This window comes from Fundulus heteroclitus, chromosome 15 (genome assembly GCF_011125445.2).
Source record: "Fundulus heteroclitus isolate FHET01 chromosome 15, MU-UCD_Fhet_4.1, whole genome shotgun sequence".
Classification (NCBI taxonomy): Eukaryota; Metazoa; Chordata; class Actinopteri; order Cyprinodontiformes; family Fundulidae; genus Fundulus; species Fundulus heteroclitus.
The window spans coordinates 29016321-29034136 of NC_046375.1; the positions used below are offsets into that span (position 1 = coordinate 29016321).

The following is a 17816-nucleotide window of genomic DNA, read 5'->3' on the forward strand; positions in this document are numbered from 1 at the left end:
AAGCCAAAACCTCTGCTGACCAAAAAGAAGACAAAGGCCAGAATCAATAAAAAAACAAAAAAAACACTTTGTTTATCTCCACAACTTCCTGAGAAATATTCTGTGGACTAACCAAAGAAAAGTGAACATTTTCAGACGGGTGTGTGAAACCTGTTGGAGGTTAATCTAACACAGGGTTTCAGGAAAAGGACACCATGACCATCCAACATGGTGGTCTTAGTCTGGGGCCTGACAATTCTGAAAACTGATCCAAAAATTAGACTCTAATGTTGTTGTAAATTCTGACTACAGTACAGATCTGATGGACCACACAGACTTCTTTCATTGGCTGTTTGATCCTTCCTAGGACGAAGTTAATACTGAAGACAGAATGATGTCCTAGTTAAAGTCTCATAGATCCATAGTCTCTTTGCTTCTGCTCCATAAGGAGCACTGTAAGCAGAACCTGTGTTTGGCCCTAGCTGTGAGGGGCGAGGATGAGATGGATGGGCGAGCCGGACTTTTATTTTGAAAGCTCAAGCAGGAAGCGCCAGTGGCTGGCCTCGCTTTGCCGCACTCCCCGCAGTGAGAGTAGTTGTGAAGAGTCGGCTCGGAACAGCAGGAGCTGCTAACACTCTGGACCTGCAGCGTTTAGCTCCGGAGAACCTCTGGATGATCAGAACCGAGCGACAGAAAGCAAACCGGATCTCTCCGTGAAAACAAGCCGCGGGGGCCGATGGCGGAAACAAAGCGCCGCCGACACGCCTGCAGGGACCTCACATCCTCCTCCGTGTAGGTGGTCCCATCTGCGGCTGTCGCCCTGTCCATGAAGCCGCGTTTCACAGCCGGATGATCGCCCAGCTTCCCGGCGGAGCTTCACCGGAGCAGAACATCTGCTGCGCGGATTGATCCACAGCGACGCCGGACCGGGAGTTTGGCCGCCCACATGCGCAGTTTGGAGGGCTGATCTCCAACCCTGGAGTGGCCTCGGAGCTCCACCATGGGAGGAGGGAGCAGCAGGTAACATCTGGAACACCCTGAACTCGGTCAGATTCCGGAGGTCGGTGTAGGGCTAGATAAGCGCTGCAGGCTTAGTGGAACGCAGCCCAAGCTGCTCTGGTTGCCATGGCCACCGATAGAGCTGCCTCTTGGATGGAGGTGGATGCACTGCAGGCCTGGTGATGGGAGGCTGAACCAGGGTCACACACACACACACACACACACACACACACACACACACACACACACACACACACACACTAGAGCTGATAAACTTCAGTGGTTCCAGTTTCCTAATGGCTCCACGTTCTCAGCAGAACACGGCTCCTTCCATGACGGCATCTTTCCAGACAGACCTCAGGAGAAATGTAAACACACTTCCAGCCAACAACAGCAGCCATTAGTCTTATCTCTGTTAATGGGAACTGAGCTCGCCTGAGACGCCTTTTCATTTCCTCAGGTTCACACTTCCCCGCAGAAGTCTTCACACCTTCTGAACTTGTTTCCACCGTTTGTGGCATTGCCACCTTCCGTATGCTACCCATGGGCTGTTTTGCCGCATCTCTGCTGTTTGATACAAGTGTGGCGCTGCATAGTTGATTGGTCTTAAATTTTAAAGCAGATTTAGGGCTGAAACACTGGGATTAATTGGAATGAATGGCTTATCATCAACTAATTTAGTAATTGAATCGTTAACCAGTGTACAGACTGTAAAATATGCTGTTTGCTGGAAGAACAACCTGCTCTGAGCAGCAGTTAAGCCAGGACTTAGGCCTGGACAATATGTTGAGATTTTTAAATATCGAGATTTTTTCAAAGGGATATAAAATGAGACTTTATTGTTTATATGAAGATGGTCTATGTTGTGTTAGAATTATACTCCAATGTGTTCCAGTGGGTTATTTTTCAGCTGTTTCTCATATTTATCTATGATTGTTTAAAAAATGTGCCTGTGAGATATTTGGGATGAAGCTTTGATTCAGAGATGGCTTTTTATAATTACTTTATGGAAAGAGAAACATATCGAGATAATTATTGGATATCAGCATTCAGCCTAAAAATAACAACATATTAATTTTGGTTCATATCGACCAGCCCTACCAGGACTGTACAAAAACTATATAAATGTTGCATTTAAGATGAAAACCCTTCTTTATCTGTAAATAGGCTCTATCCAGAACTCCTCAAGTGGCCGAGTTTAAGTTCTGTAAGAGAAAAGCACTTGTTGCTGTTTGATTATTAATCTGTTTATCAAAAAATTGTGAATTAAACAATTAGTAAAATGATAGTTGCAGTCTTAGTTATATTGTCTTCAAATATTAAATGACCATGTGGTTAGCAATAAATTGAGTTATTTTTCCATGTTTCCACTTTACAATGCATTTATAATGTACAATACAAAATGTTATTTTAGTTCAAGATATTTTATGGATGTATGTTAATTTATGAGGAGTATCTCCTTTTAGATTAATCTAATTAAAATATCCACGAATCAATCGATTACTAAAATAATAGAAAGCTGCAGCTGTAAACAGATTTGGATTGAAATCTGCCTTTCAACCTTTGCTTCTTTAATGCCATTCCTCTAAGTCTTTGACATCTTAAGCTCCCATTTAAACAAAAAAGTTCATTTTTTTATGTCCCGTAAAGCACTTTGGACTTTGCGGCGAATGAACAGTGTTATATAGATAAACTTGCCAGACAATGACCTTTAACATGCAGCCAGTTACAATGCAACGGTTTAGATCAACGTCCTGTGTTAGAACGGACCAGTCAAAGTCCAGGCCTGAAATTCTGGGGCTCTAAAAGCTGTGCAAATTTGCCTTTGGGGAAAAACCACATATAATTTTCCCCTCTACAGTTCTGGGCTACTTTGTGCTGTTTTTTTTTTTTTTTTACAGAAAATCCAAAGAAACCCCGTTAAAGAATATGGTTCTGTGCCATAATGTGAAAAAGGTTCAAGGACTGTGAATATTTTTGCACAGCCCTGCAAAAAGCTTTTAGGACCTAAAATGTCTCAACAAAGAAATTAAGTCAAATTGAAAGACATCGATGATGAAACGCTCCCAGGTGAAGGACAGATATTTCTAAACTCTTATTTTGGTCAAAATAAATAACATGTTTTCATGTAGAAATATGGGTTCAGTTTTAAAGCTGAATGAGACGGATAACAAGTTCAGAACTGATCTGATAATTTATGATACTGGGTGAAAAATGTTCCTTCAGTCCATCTGCACTAATGCTTAAATTCTTAAGTTTGCAAAGCACAGTAACTGATAGGAAATAATGTTTACACCAATAAAGATGTAATGATGTAGGCATTTGCAGGATATGAACTTATAAACCTTATGGCAGCTGTCCTAACAGTTTATTACAACACAAGCCCTGCATGGAACAGTTTCTGCATCATTACTGGCCAGGTTGGTCCTTCTTTTGGCTGCATTATGCTGGGGGGAAAATAGGTTTTAGATCCAGGTGTGTAATAGTTGCAGAGACCAAGAGCTCTGCGCTCTTTCATGAGGAGTGAATGCTGCTTGTCAAGACGTGATGCAATCTGCTGGGTTTCCTTAAATAGAAAACTTTTTGACCAATCTGTATAATATGATTGAATTTGACTTTATAAAGTGCCTTGAGATGACGTGTATCATGTAATGGCGTTATATAAATAAAATTGAATTGAATAGTTTGGTCCAGAAATCTGAGTCAGGAGCCTTCCAGAAACTACAGTAATTCAAAAAATGAGAATATTATTGAAAAGTTTATTTATTTCAGTAAATCAGTTCACTAAGTCAAACATGTTATACAGATGAATTCCACACAGACTGTTGTTTTCAAGCCTTTATTTCTGTTGATTCTGATGATTTTCTGCCTACAGCTGTTAAAACTTTAAAGACTTTAAAGGTCAGGGTTTTACATCAGAGCTATACAAAAACACTATTAATACAGAAATGTGAGCTTGCTTAAAGGTACATATTCACGTTATTAACTCACTGTGGTTGCTTACATCTTTCTGAAAGATTACCTTGATGCAGTGTCCTTGTTTGCGTTTGGTAGGAGCTGTAATTTTGCTTGATTTTGTGTAAGGAGGCTCAGGGGAGAATTCACTGGAACTTTAAATAGGAGTAGGTCAGGTCGGTCTTCTACCAAGGCGAGCTCGGTTGGGACCTATTCAGTAGCTGCATCAATGGCGACCATCTGGCTATCTAAGAGTCCTGCAGTACTGCCAGTAGATGGCGCCACATCTGTTTATGTCAGCTCATCGTGCCTATTCCTGGGGTTCTATTTAGGCCAAAAAACAAAAACTCAAAACACTATCTGGACGGACGCTTGGAGTATATAGCTTTTTTTTTTATCATAATCAACTGAACTTTGGTATTTTTGGTATAGGCATATAATGTGGTTATATACCTTTTAAAGCTTGCGTATAGGCTGTTATTTTCTAAAGGCACCTTTAATCTGACCAACGAGCCTGATCAGAACACATCTGGTTTAACTAATGTGGGTGGGTATCTCAGGAGTTGGACAACTTGTAGTTTGCTGCATCTGAAGCGTGGCGTTGTCCATTCGGCAGCACAGCTAGCAGGATATCATTGACTACAGAGCCAGGGGAGAGCTGCACTGGCTGCCATGACGGGCTGGGAGTGAGCTGCCAGCTGCTGCACCAACCCAGACGCTTTCTGCCTCTCTCTCCGTGGACTGGTCTTTTTCAGGGCTTCTGTGTTAGAGGCTGCGGTCATCAAATATGTCTGTTTACAGTTCATTTCAAAGTTTTGACTGAAGTATGTTGGTTTTAATTCACATGTTCCCACATGAAGACAGAATGAAAGTCCTTTGGCCCAAGCATAAAGAAGGTCAGCTCTGTTCTGGGGACCCTTCTAGAATCTCTGGAGATGATTGTGCAAATGATTAATTATGGATAAATTATGGATGGATAATTATGGATAACAATCCTCTTGATTAGACTGTTTACAGTAACAGAGCGTCTTCAGTCAGAGGCTTCTCCAGAACGGCTGTAAGACAGAAGTGCTGTGGTTTCGCTGTTTGACTCGCTACGTTCTCGTCTTGATCTCAGACAGCCCACGACAATGGATAGATAATGGTAGAGTAACGATCTCACAAACAGATTCAATCTAAGTGATTCTTGGATTTAAATGTCTTCATCTGGAAGCTGATGTCGGCTGTTAATGATAACAGCTGTCTCCTGAAAGCAGGAATTCTAGCTGACGTGATGTAATTCTTGGAAAAGTTTCATCTAGTCTCATCAGGTTCATTAACGTTAACTGTTGAGCGGCTACATATCCAGGTATCCCAGCAGCTAAGCAACACAACACATCATTATTCCTCCCTGTGATCAGAACTGTATTGCACTCAGATTAGACTACATGGAAATGATCAAGTTTGTCCTGAAGGTTGTTTGATGAACTAATGGACTCTGTTTCTGCTGCATTTACTGGTGAGCCACTCCAGTGACCCCTGGCTGTCAGAAAAAAGAGCCTCCAATGTTTACTGTCGATAAGCGCTTTATGGCAGCATTGAACTTGTGCTCAGTGGAACAATGGCTGCCAGAAAACACACACATTTCTTATCGCATTTCATCGGAACAAAAGACATTTTAAACAGTTGCCATATTCTGTGTTTATCTCAGAGCACAGCTTTCTGGCTAAAATGCTTTAAGGGGGTGATAAAATTCAAACAGCTCAAAGATTAGTTGTACTTAGAGGAATGACGGCTCTTATTTTATACATTTATTATTCCACGTGGCTGCGTTGCACTGACTGACACGTAAATGGTTTCCGATTTGATTCATAGCTACATTTGAGTCGTCCAAATAAAATAAAACTAGATGTGTCACTTGAGAGAAGATATGGGTATAAATGTGGCTTCTTGGTGGCGTGAGGGGAAGGACAGCGTCGTTTGGTGAACATTGCCTGCTATAATAAACAGAGTAATGGTCTCCAGCGAGAACCTCTGGGAAAGGTAGTAATACTGAACTCTGAATCAATTAATTCAAGAGAGCATAAGTTAAATAATAATAAATTTAAAAATATGTTTTAATGCAATTATTGTGAACAGTGCAACAGTGAACTGGTGTAGTAAAACGGCCTGTTGGTGTACGGCTGTCAGATGTAATGCTGAAAAAATATAAAGACGGTAGCTAAATGTCGTCAACCTGAACGTCTGCATAAGAAAACTGTGAAGGTAACTCAAGAACCTTGCTGTTTAAGAACATTTTCAAACCTCTGTATGCACCCCCCCCACCCCCACACACACACACACACACACACACACACACACACACTCGTTCTCTACAGATTGCTGCATTTCTATGATATTGTTTCTAAGGGAATCACCGGTGCCTGCCTCCTAATATATCACCTCTCTTTACTTCTGAAATTCCACCTTTCTGTCAGCCATTCTTCAGTTTCCTTCTTCCAAGCATCTCCAATATCTCCAAAGTCATCTGTAAATCTAAATCCTGTTCCTGCAGCTTTGATCCAATCCTGGGACTCAAATATTGCCTCCAGTCTCTTCTTTCCTCCATAACTGCCATCTTACTCATCACTTGCCACTGGAACTGTCCGTTCCTGAAGAAACCTTGCTTAGATCCTAACAACTGCAATAACCTCCGCCCCCTTTCTAATCTACCTTTTATTTCCAAAATACTAGAAAAAACAGTCACTTCTCAACTTCACTCCCATCTAACCCATAATGACCTCTGTGAGCAATTCCAGTCTGGTTTCCATCCTCACCACAGCACTGAAACTGCTTTCCCAAAATCACAGATAACCTCCTGATAGCAGCTGATTCTGATTTACTTTCTGTTCTCATTCTTCTAGACCTGAGTGAAGCCTTTAATGCAATTTCTCCCTCCTTCCTTCTCTATAGATTGGCTTCAATTGGCTTCACTGACACCCCCCGTAACTCGTTTCACTCTTACCCTTCTGGTTGCACTGAGTTCATTCAACTAAAATGATTTAATTCCCATCCATCCCCTGTCACAACCTACGTGCCCCAGGGTTCTGTCCCCTACTTTTCAGGATATTTAGCTTCTTCCCCTTGCTATATCTTCCAGGAATGTAACACCTATTTTCACTGTGCATATCTGGTAAGGCAAATCCTACCCCTATCCCTCACTTCCTGCCTATCTAAAATAAAATCTTGGTTCACCTATAACTTTTAGAAACTAAACCGTGACAAAACAGATCCTCGTTGTAGGATTCAAGTGTGTAATGTCCAAAGCTGTCAGTTTCTCTCTCTCTCTCTCTGTTGACTGTGCCATGGTCTCCCCTTCACCTCAGGTCTAGAGTCTGGGTATGTGCCTCAATAGCAGTCTATCGTTCACCTCTCACATCAATGACATCAACCGGTCTGCATATTTTCATCTAGTTTCATCTAACTAGGGAATATTAATTGCCTTTGTCCCTCACCTTTCCCGCACTCTCCATCATTTCTCATCCATAGCCTTGTCACCTCTTGCTTCGACTACAGTAACTCTCTTCTGTTTGGTCTTTCTCAAAAATCCCTCCACAAGCTTCAAGTGGTTCAGAATCCTAACCTGACTCCGCCAGATGGATTTACTCCGCATAACCATTTGGAAACCTTCCATTGAAGTAATTTTGGGAAGGGGCGAAAATACTGGTTAGCTGATTGGCCTATGTTGGTGATAGACGGGCCAAATAAACCAATCAGATCAACGAAGCATATGACGTACTAACAGAGCGACGACGAAAACACAACCACAAGCCAAGCTACTCTTGCTGCTGCAGGTAAAGGCTCGTTAGCTCAGCAGAGAAATACTCTGTAATTCCGATAAAACTTGCTCGATAGCCGCGCTAACGCTAGTTTCATCGGCTGAAGCCGCCATGTTCTTTAGACTGAACTGTCGCGCTTCTCGTTGCGTCACACCTCAACCCGCCTCAAAGCCAACGCTGATTGGACGTTCGTTTGGTGAACGGCTCCAAATTTTCTTTAACGGAAAGTAGCCAGACTGATCTGCGAGTGAAACCTTGAAAGCTCGCGAGATCAGGATGGTCTCACGAGGCTATCAGAATTCAGCTGCTCGCATAAATACCAAACCCCCTCATTTCATCATATATTCAGAATAGGATTTGAAATTCTTCTGGCCGAATAAAGAAGATTCTGACTCTACGAAAATTCCCTCAAACTCTTGGCTTAAATTACAGTTTGGTTGATGTGTGTGATAACACATTTGTATCCAGTCTGTCATTCTGAATTAAACGGGACAAAGACTTGGCATAACAGCCAGTGTGTCCACAGCTGTTGGGCGGAAACACCCGTTTCTTACTTCAAAGCATTGTTTGACCTGCAGGCAGGGATGAAGACTAGATGTAAATGGGGGGTAATGATGAGACCAATCAGAGGAACAGAAGAAAAAAAATTAAAAAACATTATTCTTTCAAACTGTTCCGACAGTCTGTCAGACTAAAGCTCCACGTGACATCACTGATATAGGGTTAGGAGGGGGAAAATGCCATTGTAAACGTCAACATGCATTGTAATGATTGCACAGATCCACTCCAGCCGAGCTTTACTGTTAGGATTTGCTGCTAACTTGTCGGCAAACTCTTCAGTGAGTTCAGCAGACTGGAGAGATGGATAGAAGACAATCTGTTCTCCTTGGAACAAGCTGAAACACAGTGATAACTGTAATTCCATAAAACCCATTACGTAAAATGCTGAGCTAATATTTAGCGTACTTTTTGATCATACAGCACTGTGCTGTGTGGAAATAACATTTATATGTGAGGGCAGCACTGTAGATCACAGGTGGAAGATTTGTTGCGTCAGTAATGGGCAAAGGTTCCGTTCAGAGGAAGCTTGATCACTTTGATCGTTGGAGGGTTTAGAACAAGTTTCTGCACCTTTACAGACCAAGAAGTCACGTTTACCGTATGTCTCCAGTTGAATAAAACCCGTTTAGAGACCCAAATGTTACAAGACTTGTTGAAAGTGACGTCACATTTCCTATAAGAGATATTCATTGAAAATTGAAAGTTGTCATTTTTGGAAGAACAATCATTTTGGTTCTGTTGTTCAGCGTTAAAATAAAGAAAAAGATAAAACTTTAGTAAAAATAGAATGGACACATTTGGCAGGGATGAAGACTAGATGGAAACATTGGGGGTAATGATGGTAAGAACAAGAAAAATGGATCTAAAATAATATTTATCATGCTTTTAGTGTCATTCTGTTGTAGCCATTCACTATAATTATTCCATGAAACCTGCTAAAACTGAGATTTGCTTTTGTATCTATATTTAAACTATTGGTTTGTTCTTTATCACTTTTAGCCAAAGTCATGAAGAGCATTAGGGTCAACCCTCTAGGACCTGTTGTTGAAGATCCAAAGAGCCACTTGTAGCATCACCTGCTTGATTATCAGACCGTTGAACACAAGATATTCATGGTCTAAATGGGCCGCAGCCCCTGAGAAAACCACCTTAAAGGTGTATAGCCACGTTATATGATTATAGAAAAAGACCAAAAACCGTTTGATCATAATAAAATAAAGTTATATATGCTGAAGCTCCATCTTGATAGTGACATCAATAGCTTTCGCTTCAGCGAGGCGGAAGCTATTGATGTTTTTAGTTTATTGATGTTTTCGCAACTGAACAAGATTCATGTCACTTTTCGGAATTGCATGAGCTATACCTGCTGAGACTTGTTATTCTGCCTGTGGAACAACTGGTCCACCAAGAGTCCAGAGAACTTTTGTTATGCAGAAAGGAACATTCCAGAATTTAGCGCAGGGACGTCTGCACGTTGAATGAAGGCGACTGACTCAGAAAGGGCTGGTCTTCCTCCTGGAGTGACAGTGGATCCCTAAGATACAATTATAAGTCATTGTATCTTAAACCCCCAGTCAGTTGTGGCAAATGGTCGTTCACTGAGCTGGACGTTTTTTCCTGTTAAAGGAGAGTTTTCCTCTCCACTGTCGCTACATGCATGCTTAGTATGAGAGTTTGCTGCAAAGCCATCAACAATGCAGACGACTGTCCACTGTGGCTCTACGCTCATCCAGGAGGAGTGAATGCTGCTTGTCAAAGACTCCATGCAACCTGCTGGGTTTCCTTAGAAAACCTTTTAACCAATCTGTCTGTCTGATTTAAGTGCATGGGCTTTGTAAAGGGGAATTGCCCCTAAATAAATAGAATTTAATTAAAATATTGTCCTTTTTTCTATCCCTACCCTCTTCTACAGGGATGTTCAGCTCCAGTCCTCGAGAGCCGGTGTCCTGCAACCTTTAGATGTGTCCCTGGTCTGACACACCTGAGTCAAATAATCAGTTAATTAGCAGGAGTCTGAAGAACCTGACTGCATACTGAGGAGCTAATTGTGCTATCTGATTCAGGTGTGTGGGACCAGGGAAACCTCTAAAAGTTTCAGGACACCAGCTGGACACCCATGATATATCTGTTCAATTATTAAAGATCCAATTACATCAATGCAAAATGAATATACCGATCCATATCATCATTTTTAAGATGCCCCTTTATTTTGAAATGCACAAGGCATGAGACTAAAGTGATCGAGAGAGATCAAATATTATGTTTTTACAATTAGAAGAATGTTGTTTTAAATGCCTGCTTAGAAATAAAATGCTCAAATCATATTTGGCTTTTTTTTGTGAGTTAATATCAATGTAAATAATAGAGTTAGATGGGCTGATTATATTGTGACGTATCGACAGCATTGATCGGAAAACATAACAGACTTTGTGGTATCGGCAAATATCGTCTCACCACCCAAACAAACCGATATCATATTGTGTTGTGATAAAGCTGGTGATTTACACCCCAAATGATTTCATGTATTAACAGAAATGTTAGTTTTAGAAGACAAAAACAAGCTTTACAGTCTCTAAGTGGAATGATTCAAACTGGCCCTGTAGGGGGACTTGAGTTTAAACAGTCTTCAGCCTTCCTTTCGTAAATTTCTTTCTTTTTCCACAAACTTGCTTTGGTAGAACATGTTACAGGCAAGGTTCCCTCTGCCGGTAACAACTTTACAAATGCCCTTGTTAAAATATTCCGAAACATCCTTTTAATGTTTTTTTTATGTGATCTGATTCAGACTGATGTGTTCTGCTGGAGTTAACACACATCTATGTTTATGTTCTAGGATTATCCAGCTGTGAACATGGACCCGTGACGGAAGGCGGATCAGTATGTGCATCTACAGCATCATGCTTTACAGGAGTTCTCCTCCTTTGATGATGATGACGATGCTGCTCACTCACTCTGGGAAGGAAGGCTTCACTCCACTGTCTCCCTGCCAAAGTCATGGGACATTAACACTCGTCTCTGCTGCCTCATGGGTCTTCTAACCCATCAAAGACACTGCTGATGGAGGACGTCTCCATGGCGAACGCTTCCGGGTCCCCACCAGAGCCGGTCCTCCCGACGGGGAAGTCCTCAGAAATCGCCCCAGGCATCAGCCTACCTCTGCAGGTCTTCTTCAGCCTTGCCATGCTGGCCATCCTGCTAGTGGCCCTCGCAGGGAACGGGGTGGTGTGCATCATGGTGTACCAGAGATCTGCCATGCGCTCCGCCATCAACATCCTCCTAGCTAACCTGGCGTTTGCAGACCTGATGCTGGCCATCCTGAACATGCCGTTCGCTTTAGTCACCGTCATGACCACCAGCTGGAGCTTCGGGGACACGTTCTGCCGGGTTTCCGCCATGCTCTTCTGGCTGTTTGTGATCGAGGGAGGAGCCGTGTTGCTTATAATAAGCATAGATAGATTTCTGATTATCGTCCAGAAACAAGACAAGCTCAGCCCGCCCAGAGCCAAGCTGCTCATCGTGGTCACCTGGGTCCTCTCGTTGATTTTCTCCTTCCCCCTGGCTGTCGGCTCCCCTCCCCTGCATATCCCCCCCAGGGCGCCTCAGTGTGTCTTTGGCTACAGCGCTGACCCTGGATACCACGCCTATGTGTTGATCCTCATGCTAGTTTTCTTCTTCATACCCTTCATGGTGATGCTGTACACGTTCATGGGGATCCTGAACACCATCCGCCACAACGCCATCCGCATCCACAGCCACCCGGACAGCATGTGTCTGAGCCAGGCCAGCAAACTGGGCCTGCTGAGCCTCCAGAGGCCTTTCCAAATGAACATAGACATGAGCTTCAAGACCCGTGCCTTCACCACCATCCTCATCCTCTTCTCGGTGTTTACAGCATGCTGGGCGCCCTTTACTGCCTACAGCCTGGTGACTACCTTCAGCTTCGGCTTTTACCACAAAGACAGCTTTTTCCAGATCAGCACGTGGCTCCTGTGGTTGTGCTACCTCAAGTCCGCCCTGAACCCTCTCATCTACTACTGGAGGATCAAGAAGTTCCGAGATGCCTGCCTCGATCTGATGCCCAAATACTTCAAGTTTCTTCCTCAGCTGCCGGGCAACACAAAGAGACGCATACAGCCCAGCGCCGTGTACGTATGTGGGGAGCATCGCTCTGTGGTTTGAAGGGAAAATCCACTCTTAATATTGTTGAAAGCCCGCCTTGATCCCATGTACTTTGTATTTGAGGGCCTGATTGGTCTTTTGGGTCTTTATTTTTCTCAGCGCAAGCTCAGGCTAAACGTAGCAGTGCATTGAAAAGGCAGGGGGGCTGAGCTGGTATGGCTAGCTGTTGAAAGGACTGATTGGTGGATCCAACATAGAAGATCCAGTTTTAGTCCAACATTCATGATTTTTAGAGACGTCTGAATGGAGAAAGCCCCACATGTCCTGTCTGAGTGGGAAAAATGTTCCTCTGCTGCTCTGTGGTTCTGGTTCCAATACCAGGTTCAGTCACATAACTGATTTTAACACACTGCTGGGGGACTGGAAACCTTTTTAAAGTTTCTAAAGAACTGAGACGATTATGACGCAAATAAATAATTAAGCGGAGCTCCGATTAAGTTATTCGGGACTGAGTGTTGACTAAACTAATCAGGGATGCAAACACCTTCTATGAAGAATCTTCATGTTTTGGTTTACTTTGTCTTTTTTTATTTGCTGTGACCCATAAATTAACCCCGTACCTGGAGAACCCAAGGAAAGGGCTCTCATCAGGTGTTCACATCCTGAACGTTTATTCTGATCTTCTGCATTCGTTGCTTCCTTCACCTTACTGAAGTACAATCCTCCATTGGCATGAAAAATTAACAAATTCCACTTTTCCTTCAATAATTTCCATGATTTTATCGGTTCATTTTTTGGTTGCAATGTTTCATTTTTGTGTAAAATGAATATAAATGTTTTAATCTAAGATAAAGAAAACGTCTGTGATTAAAACTTTAACAGGGAAGGTTTTAGTAGAAATTCGGATCTTTCTCCAGTAAGTTTTTGTTCTTACCGGGGGCGTAATGTTAAATCCGGATGAGATGAAACATGATAAGGAGTTCACAAAATGAGATAAGAAATAAGATTTTAGCAAATTTCTTGGAATAACTTTAGGATCCATTTTTTTGTTGTTGTTGCCACAAATTGAGCAAAGAATACGTAATCAGAGCAGAACTATTCAGTCCACAGTTGACTGGGTTATACAGTATATTGGGTTTTTAACGCTTGGCTGATTTGAAGGCGCTCTTAATGCCATAACACGGAAGATTTGCTTTTAGTGTCTTCTCAAACAGAATGAAGATAAATAATGAAGTCAGGTGGTGTTCAGGTTAGAATAATCCTGTTCTGCTTTGATCAGTTGGTGGACTTTAGATTTCCACTAGAGCTGAGCATCCAGACTGGTCAAAACTGGGAATTGGCCCTTTACTTTACCACCAGACAGGAAGTTCTGCAGCGGACGCCATCTTGAGCTTGGTCGGGTGGAAGTCAGGCCACACAGTTTTAGATCTACTTCCTCTTGTACTTCAAAATAAAAGTCTCAAACATGGACCCAAGCCTAAAGAGCTCACCTTCGTGTCCTGGTGTCCAGGGCCAATTAAAATAGCTTGGTGTGTGCTCCTTGTTGATGATACTCCTCCAGAGGCACTTTGTGGTGTTTTCAGCATGGTCAGATCGTGTCCAACAATCCCCTCACAGTTCCACCGTTTTACTTCCACTTCAGGAGCAGGCTTTTTAAAATCCGAAATGTGTTTGTATCCTGGTAAAATATTCTGTAACAGACAAACGTTTCCATCCTCGGCAAACTGTGGTAGAATAGACTTCCCTGGAGCTTTGACATCTGTCCTGGGGCTGAGTGCCGCTTAAATTTAAACCCACAACCAACATGGCATCACATGAAAACACTTGGGTTTTGTAGTTGAAGAGAGTCTGCCGGTTCCATATGGTGAAAGGTGTTAGATGGGGAAGATCCACGCCGCTCTCTGCTCTGTGAACAGGGGATTAAAGCAGCATCGTTGTCTCCTCTCTCTGGAATCGTGGCGGGGCGAACAGGATGATTGAACCAAAGCCCCCGGTGTTGTACCGCAGTGTTAATGTCAGTCAGCAGGTCTGAGATGACCACACCTGCCAGGCGGAGCTTTTTCTGCTTCACTCGGTCTGAGCGGCTGTCCTTTTTTAATAAGCTTCTCATTCTAACAGAAAACAGCCACAGACGTTAGTGATGCTCAAGGAGTTGCAGTTAGTGTTATCATGTCATCAGAATGATACCCTCTGTCCACTAGGCTGCGTGTTAAGATGGATGCAGTTGCTCAAGATTATCAGATATAAGTCAGATCGCAACTGTGCTGTTGTCATTGGCAACCGGTCTGTTACTTGGTGACTGGGCACGAACGAGTGATATTCAGACCCAAACATTTGCTTCAAGGTGAAAATCAGTCCGTTCATTTCTACAAATGCAACCGAACCTGAAAAGAAAGGGGAACATTTCAGAACATTGTTTTCTATGCGGCGCAGCATGTTTGGGTGTTAGAAACCCTTTATCCATGTGGGGTTAGGGTTACTTCTCATTGTGTTGGAGAGAGGTGACATGGGCGATCTGAAGCACTGGAAGACTCCTCTTTCAGGTCCCACGTGTGCAAAGGAAAGTTAAACACTGATATAGTCATGGTGGGAAGAAAACTACGCCTTCATTGTCTTCTATGGTTTAGCATATTTTGCAGGGTTTTTGTGGTGTACCTGGCACAGACCAGATTATTCACATGATGAAACCCTAAAACTGGCGGTATGTGTGCTTTTCTTTTACCTTGGCTGTAGTCTGTGTACAGAAAGGTTTAAGAATGAGGCCGTGAGGTTAATTCTCGCGTTTCTTGTCTCGGAGACGAACAGGAAAGGCCTGGGAGCGGCGCCTCCAGTCCGATTGGCTCCAGCAGCACCACAGGAGAAAGAAACAGAAACCGTCTAAGATAAACATAGATGTCTGGTCTGTCATAAAGCACCACCTCCACCCACATCCCTGCTTACTAAACACACTGAAATAAACCCTTCCAAATTCACAGTAGTATAGTGACACGTTACAGTACCTGCTAATGTCCGGGTAGCTGCTCAAATCCAGCGCCCTGCTGCCTCACCACTTCTTTATCTCGTCTCAGAACTTCATAGTGCTGAATTTCTAAGATAATTTATCGATTCCTTCCACAAAACACTTTGAAATGAGACACCCAGTGTCATTTGAGAGGCACCAAGGTGGCACGAGGGGTTAAAGCAGTTTGTGAGATGCCGAGTGGGGTCTGGAGAGCACCTTGATGTTCCACATATAAAGGGTTTCCATGGATTACTGGCGTGAGGGTGTGGCGTGCTGCTGGGGGTTTCTTTACAGCCAGATTATTGAATGAACTGGTTTGAGGGGGCACAAACTTTAAATTGACCAGCCTCTGTCCCTAAAACTACTTTCTAATGAAAGCCCATGGCTATGGCCTAGACCAGTGACCAAATCATGCTTTACCCTCCTGTTTGAAGAAATGTCCTGCCTCCGTTTTTCAGACACGGTCTGTTCTTTCCTTTATATCTGCCGCTGAAGTCGCCCCTTTCAGCTCCACGTGTAGGGGACGTTGGGAGTGCGGTTCCGTTTTGAGTCTGAGGATTCTCTCTCAAGCCATCAGGGAGTACCAGATGCTGATTTTCATACTCGTCTTGAATATTTCACCAAAACAACTGCTGAACATCCACTTCATTCAAACACGTCTCCCCCTGCAGTGGCTGCTTTTGTGTCAGAGAGGTTTCATACTACTAGGAATTCAAATTGAGTCCTTGACCGAGTTTGAGGCTTTTGGACCAAAGTTGCATTGAAGCATAAGAAGCCATATGAGATTTTAGCCAAAATGAAAGCACATGTTGGCGGAAGGTGGAACATTTACGTTAAACCCAGTGGGATCTCCTCTTTTAAACACTTTTACTTGCCTGGAATTGGAAAGAATAGAATAAAAGCTTTGGTTTTATCCCTGCTGCCATTTCAGTGTCTCCTCTGGGGCCAGAAAGCAGGCCCACCATTTAATGCCTGCGAAAACAAATTCAACTAGAGAAGTGGATTTTTACGACGTCAGTGAAGAGACGCCTGGTATGCACTGAATGACATGTACTGTGTGAGAGTTTTAGAAGCCGAATTTATTTCCCTTCTTTCTTCACTTTTTGAGGGAGAAAAGGAAAGTCAGTTTTTATTGACTGTTTCTTGCACTGAAAATGTGTAAATCCTGGGGAAAGAACAGCGTGTATAATAGTGTGGGTTGTTTTTTTAGAAGCATGTAAATGACCAGCTGAAGTGGCAGGATAGAGGCCACAGCTCATTTTGAAATGTGTATTTGTATGTTAATGTTTTCATTGTGCCTATTAATTAGTCTGTTGCCAGTCAGAATGCTGCTATTATCTGGTGAAAATGTGCAATTTGGGTGTACTGTACTGTTGAATGTAATAAAGAACTAGACATTTCTTACATTGGTAAACTGGCTTCAGTGGCTTTTTGCTTGTTTCCCTCTTACTGATCATTGCTGGGGATGCTTTCTTGTTATGAACCAAATTTACCTATTTACTACAGCAACATCAGGGTTCTTGAGCCACAGCACAGCAATCTGTGCCCTTATTCACAAAGAATCCTTAGACTAAAAGTAGCTCTTAGTGACGTCATTTTAGAATCTTAGAATTTGCCGAATTGTAAGATTAGTTTTAGAATTTCTTATCAGTAAGATATGTTATTCACAAAGCATCTTAGGCCTTTAGAGAGCTCCTAAAGTGGAAAAAATGTTAGGAGTAGTGAGAAGGACTTTAGGAGTGTCTGAAGCAGGAAGATGATGGAAACGGAGAGAGCTGATTGGCTGATCCACCAAAGGAAATGAGCTCATAAACTTCTATAACATCAATACAGTTATTAATATGTAGATAAGATAAACTCTATCCTCGCCATAGAGGGAAATTAATTAGATTCAGTAGCCGGATGGGTTAAATGTGCGGCTAGTAACATACTAGCCGCACATACTAACATACATATTGAGGATAAATAAATAAAAGTGAAAATGTTGGATCATCCTAAATAAAAATGTAAGAAATGTAGAAAGAATACAGTATAGAGACATTTTTATACCATTTACAGAAATGCTCTCAACATTTAAGAAAAAAGGGAAAGTCTCAGAACAATCTACACATAAATACACTAAACAAGTTAAATGGTGAGGAAATATTTGCTATAATGTACATGATGACAACAGTAGCCTAAATGGTCATGTGAAGGTTGCTTGTGTGATGCCATCTCCTCACTTTTGATTGCAACAAAGAGCGCCTCTCACTTTCTAGGCTGGTGCGGAAAAACACCAAGACACGCAGAGAAAAAGATGCAGTTATCTGTGCTCCAAAGACGCTTGTTTGCGCCGTGATTCCAGGGAGCAGTTTACCTTTCTACACTCCTCTATCCTTCCCGAGCTGAGTGGACAGAGATGCTGC

The 17816-nt window shown here is 42.6% G+C and overlaps 1 protein-coding gene across 1 annotated transcript; it reads left to right on the top strand.

Moving 5' to 3' along the window:
• Nucleotides 1–584: 584 nt before the first annotated feature.
• gpr63 (G protein-coupled receptor 63) lies at nt 585–16825 on the top strand. The gene is made up of 2 exons (XM_012854091.3): nt 585–999; nt 11125–16825. Exon 2 carries the CDS (start codon nt 11349–11351, stop codon nt 12468–12470), a length of 1122 nt encoding a protein of 373 aa, XP_012709545.1. The 5' UTR covers nt 585–999; nt 11125–11348; the 3' UTR covers nt 12471–16825.
• Nucleotides 16826–17816: the final 991 nt, after the last annotated feature.

Bases quoted from the DNA above. Each gene is read 5' to 3' on its own strand.
- gpr63 (XM_012854091.3), top strand. From the start codon at position 11,349: ATGGAGGACGTCTCCATGGCGAACGCTTCCGGGTCCCCACCAGAGCCG.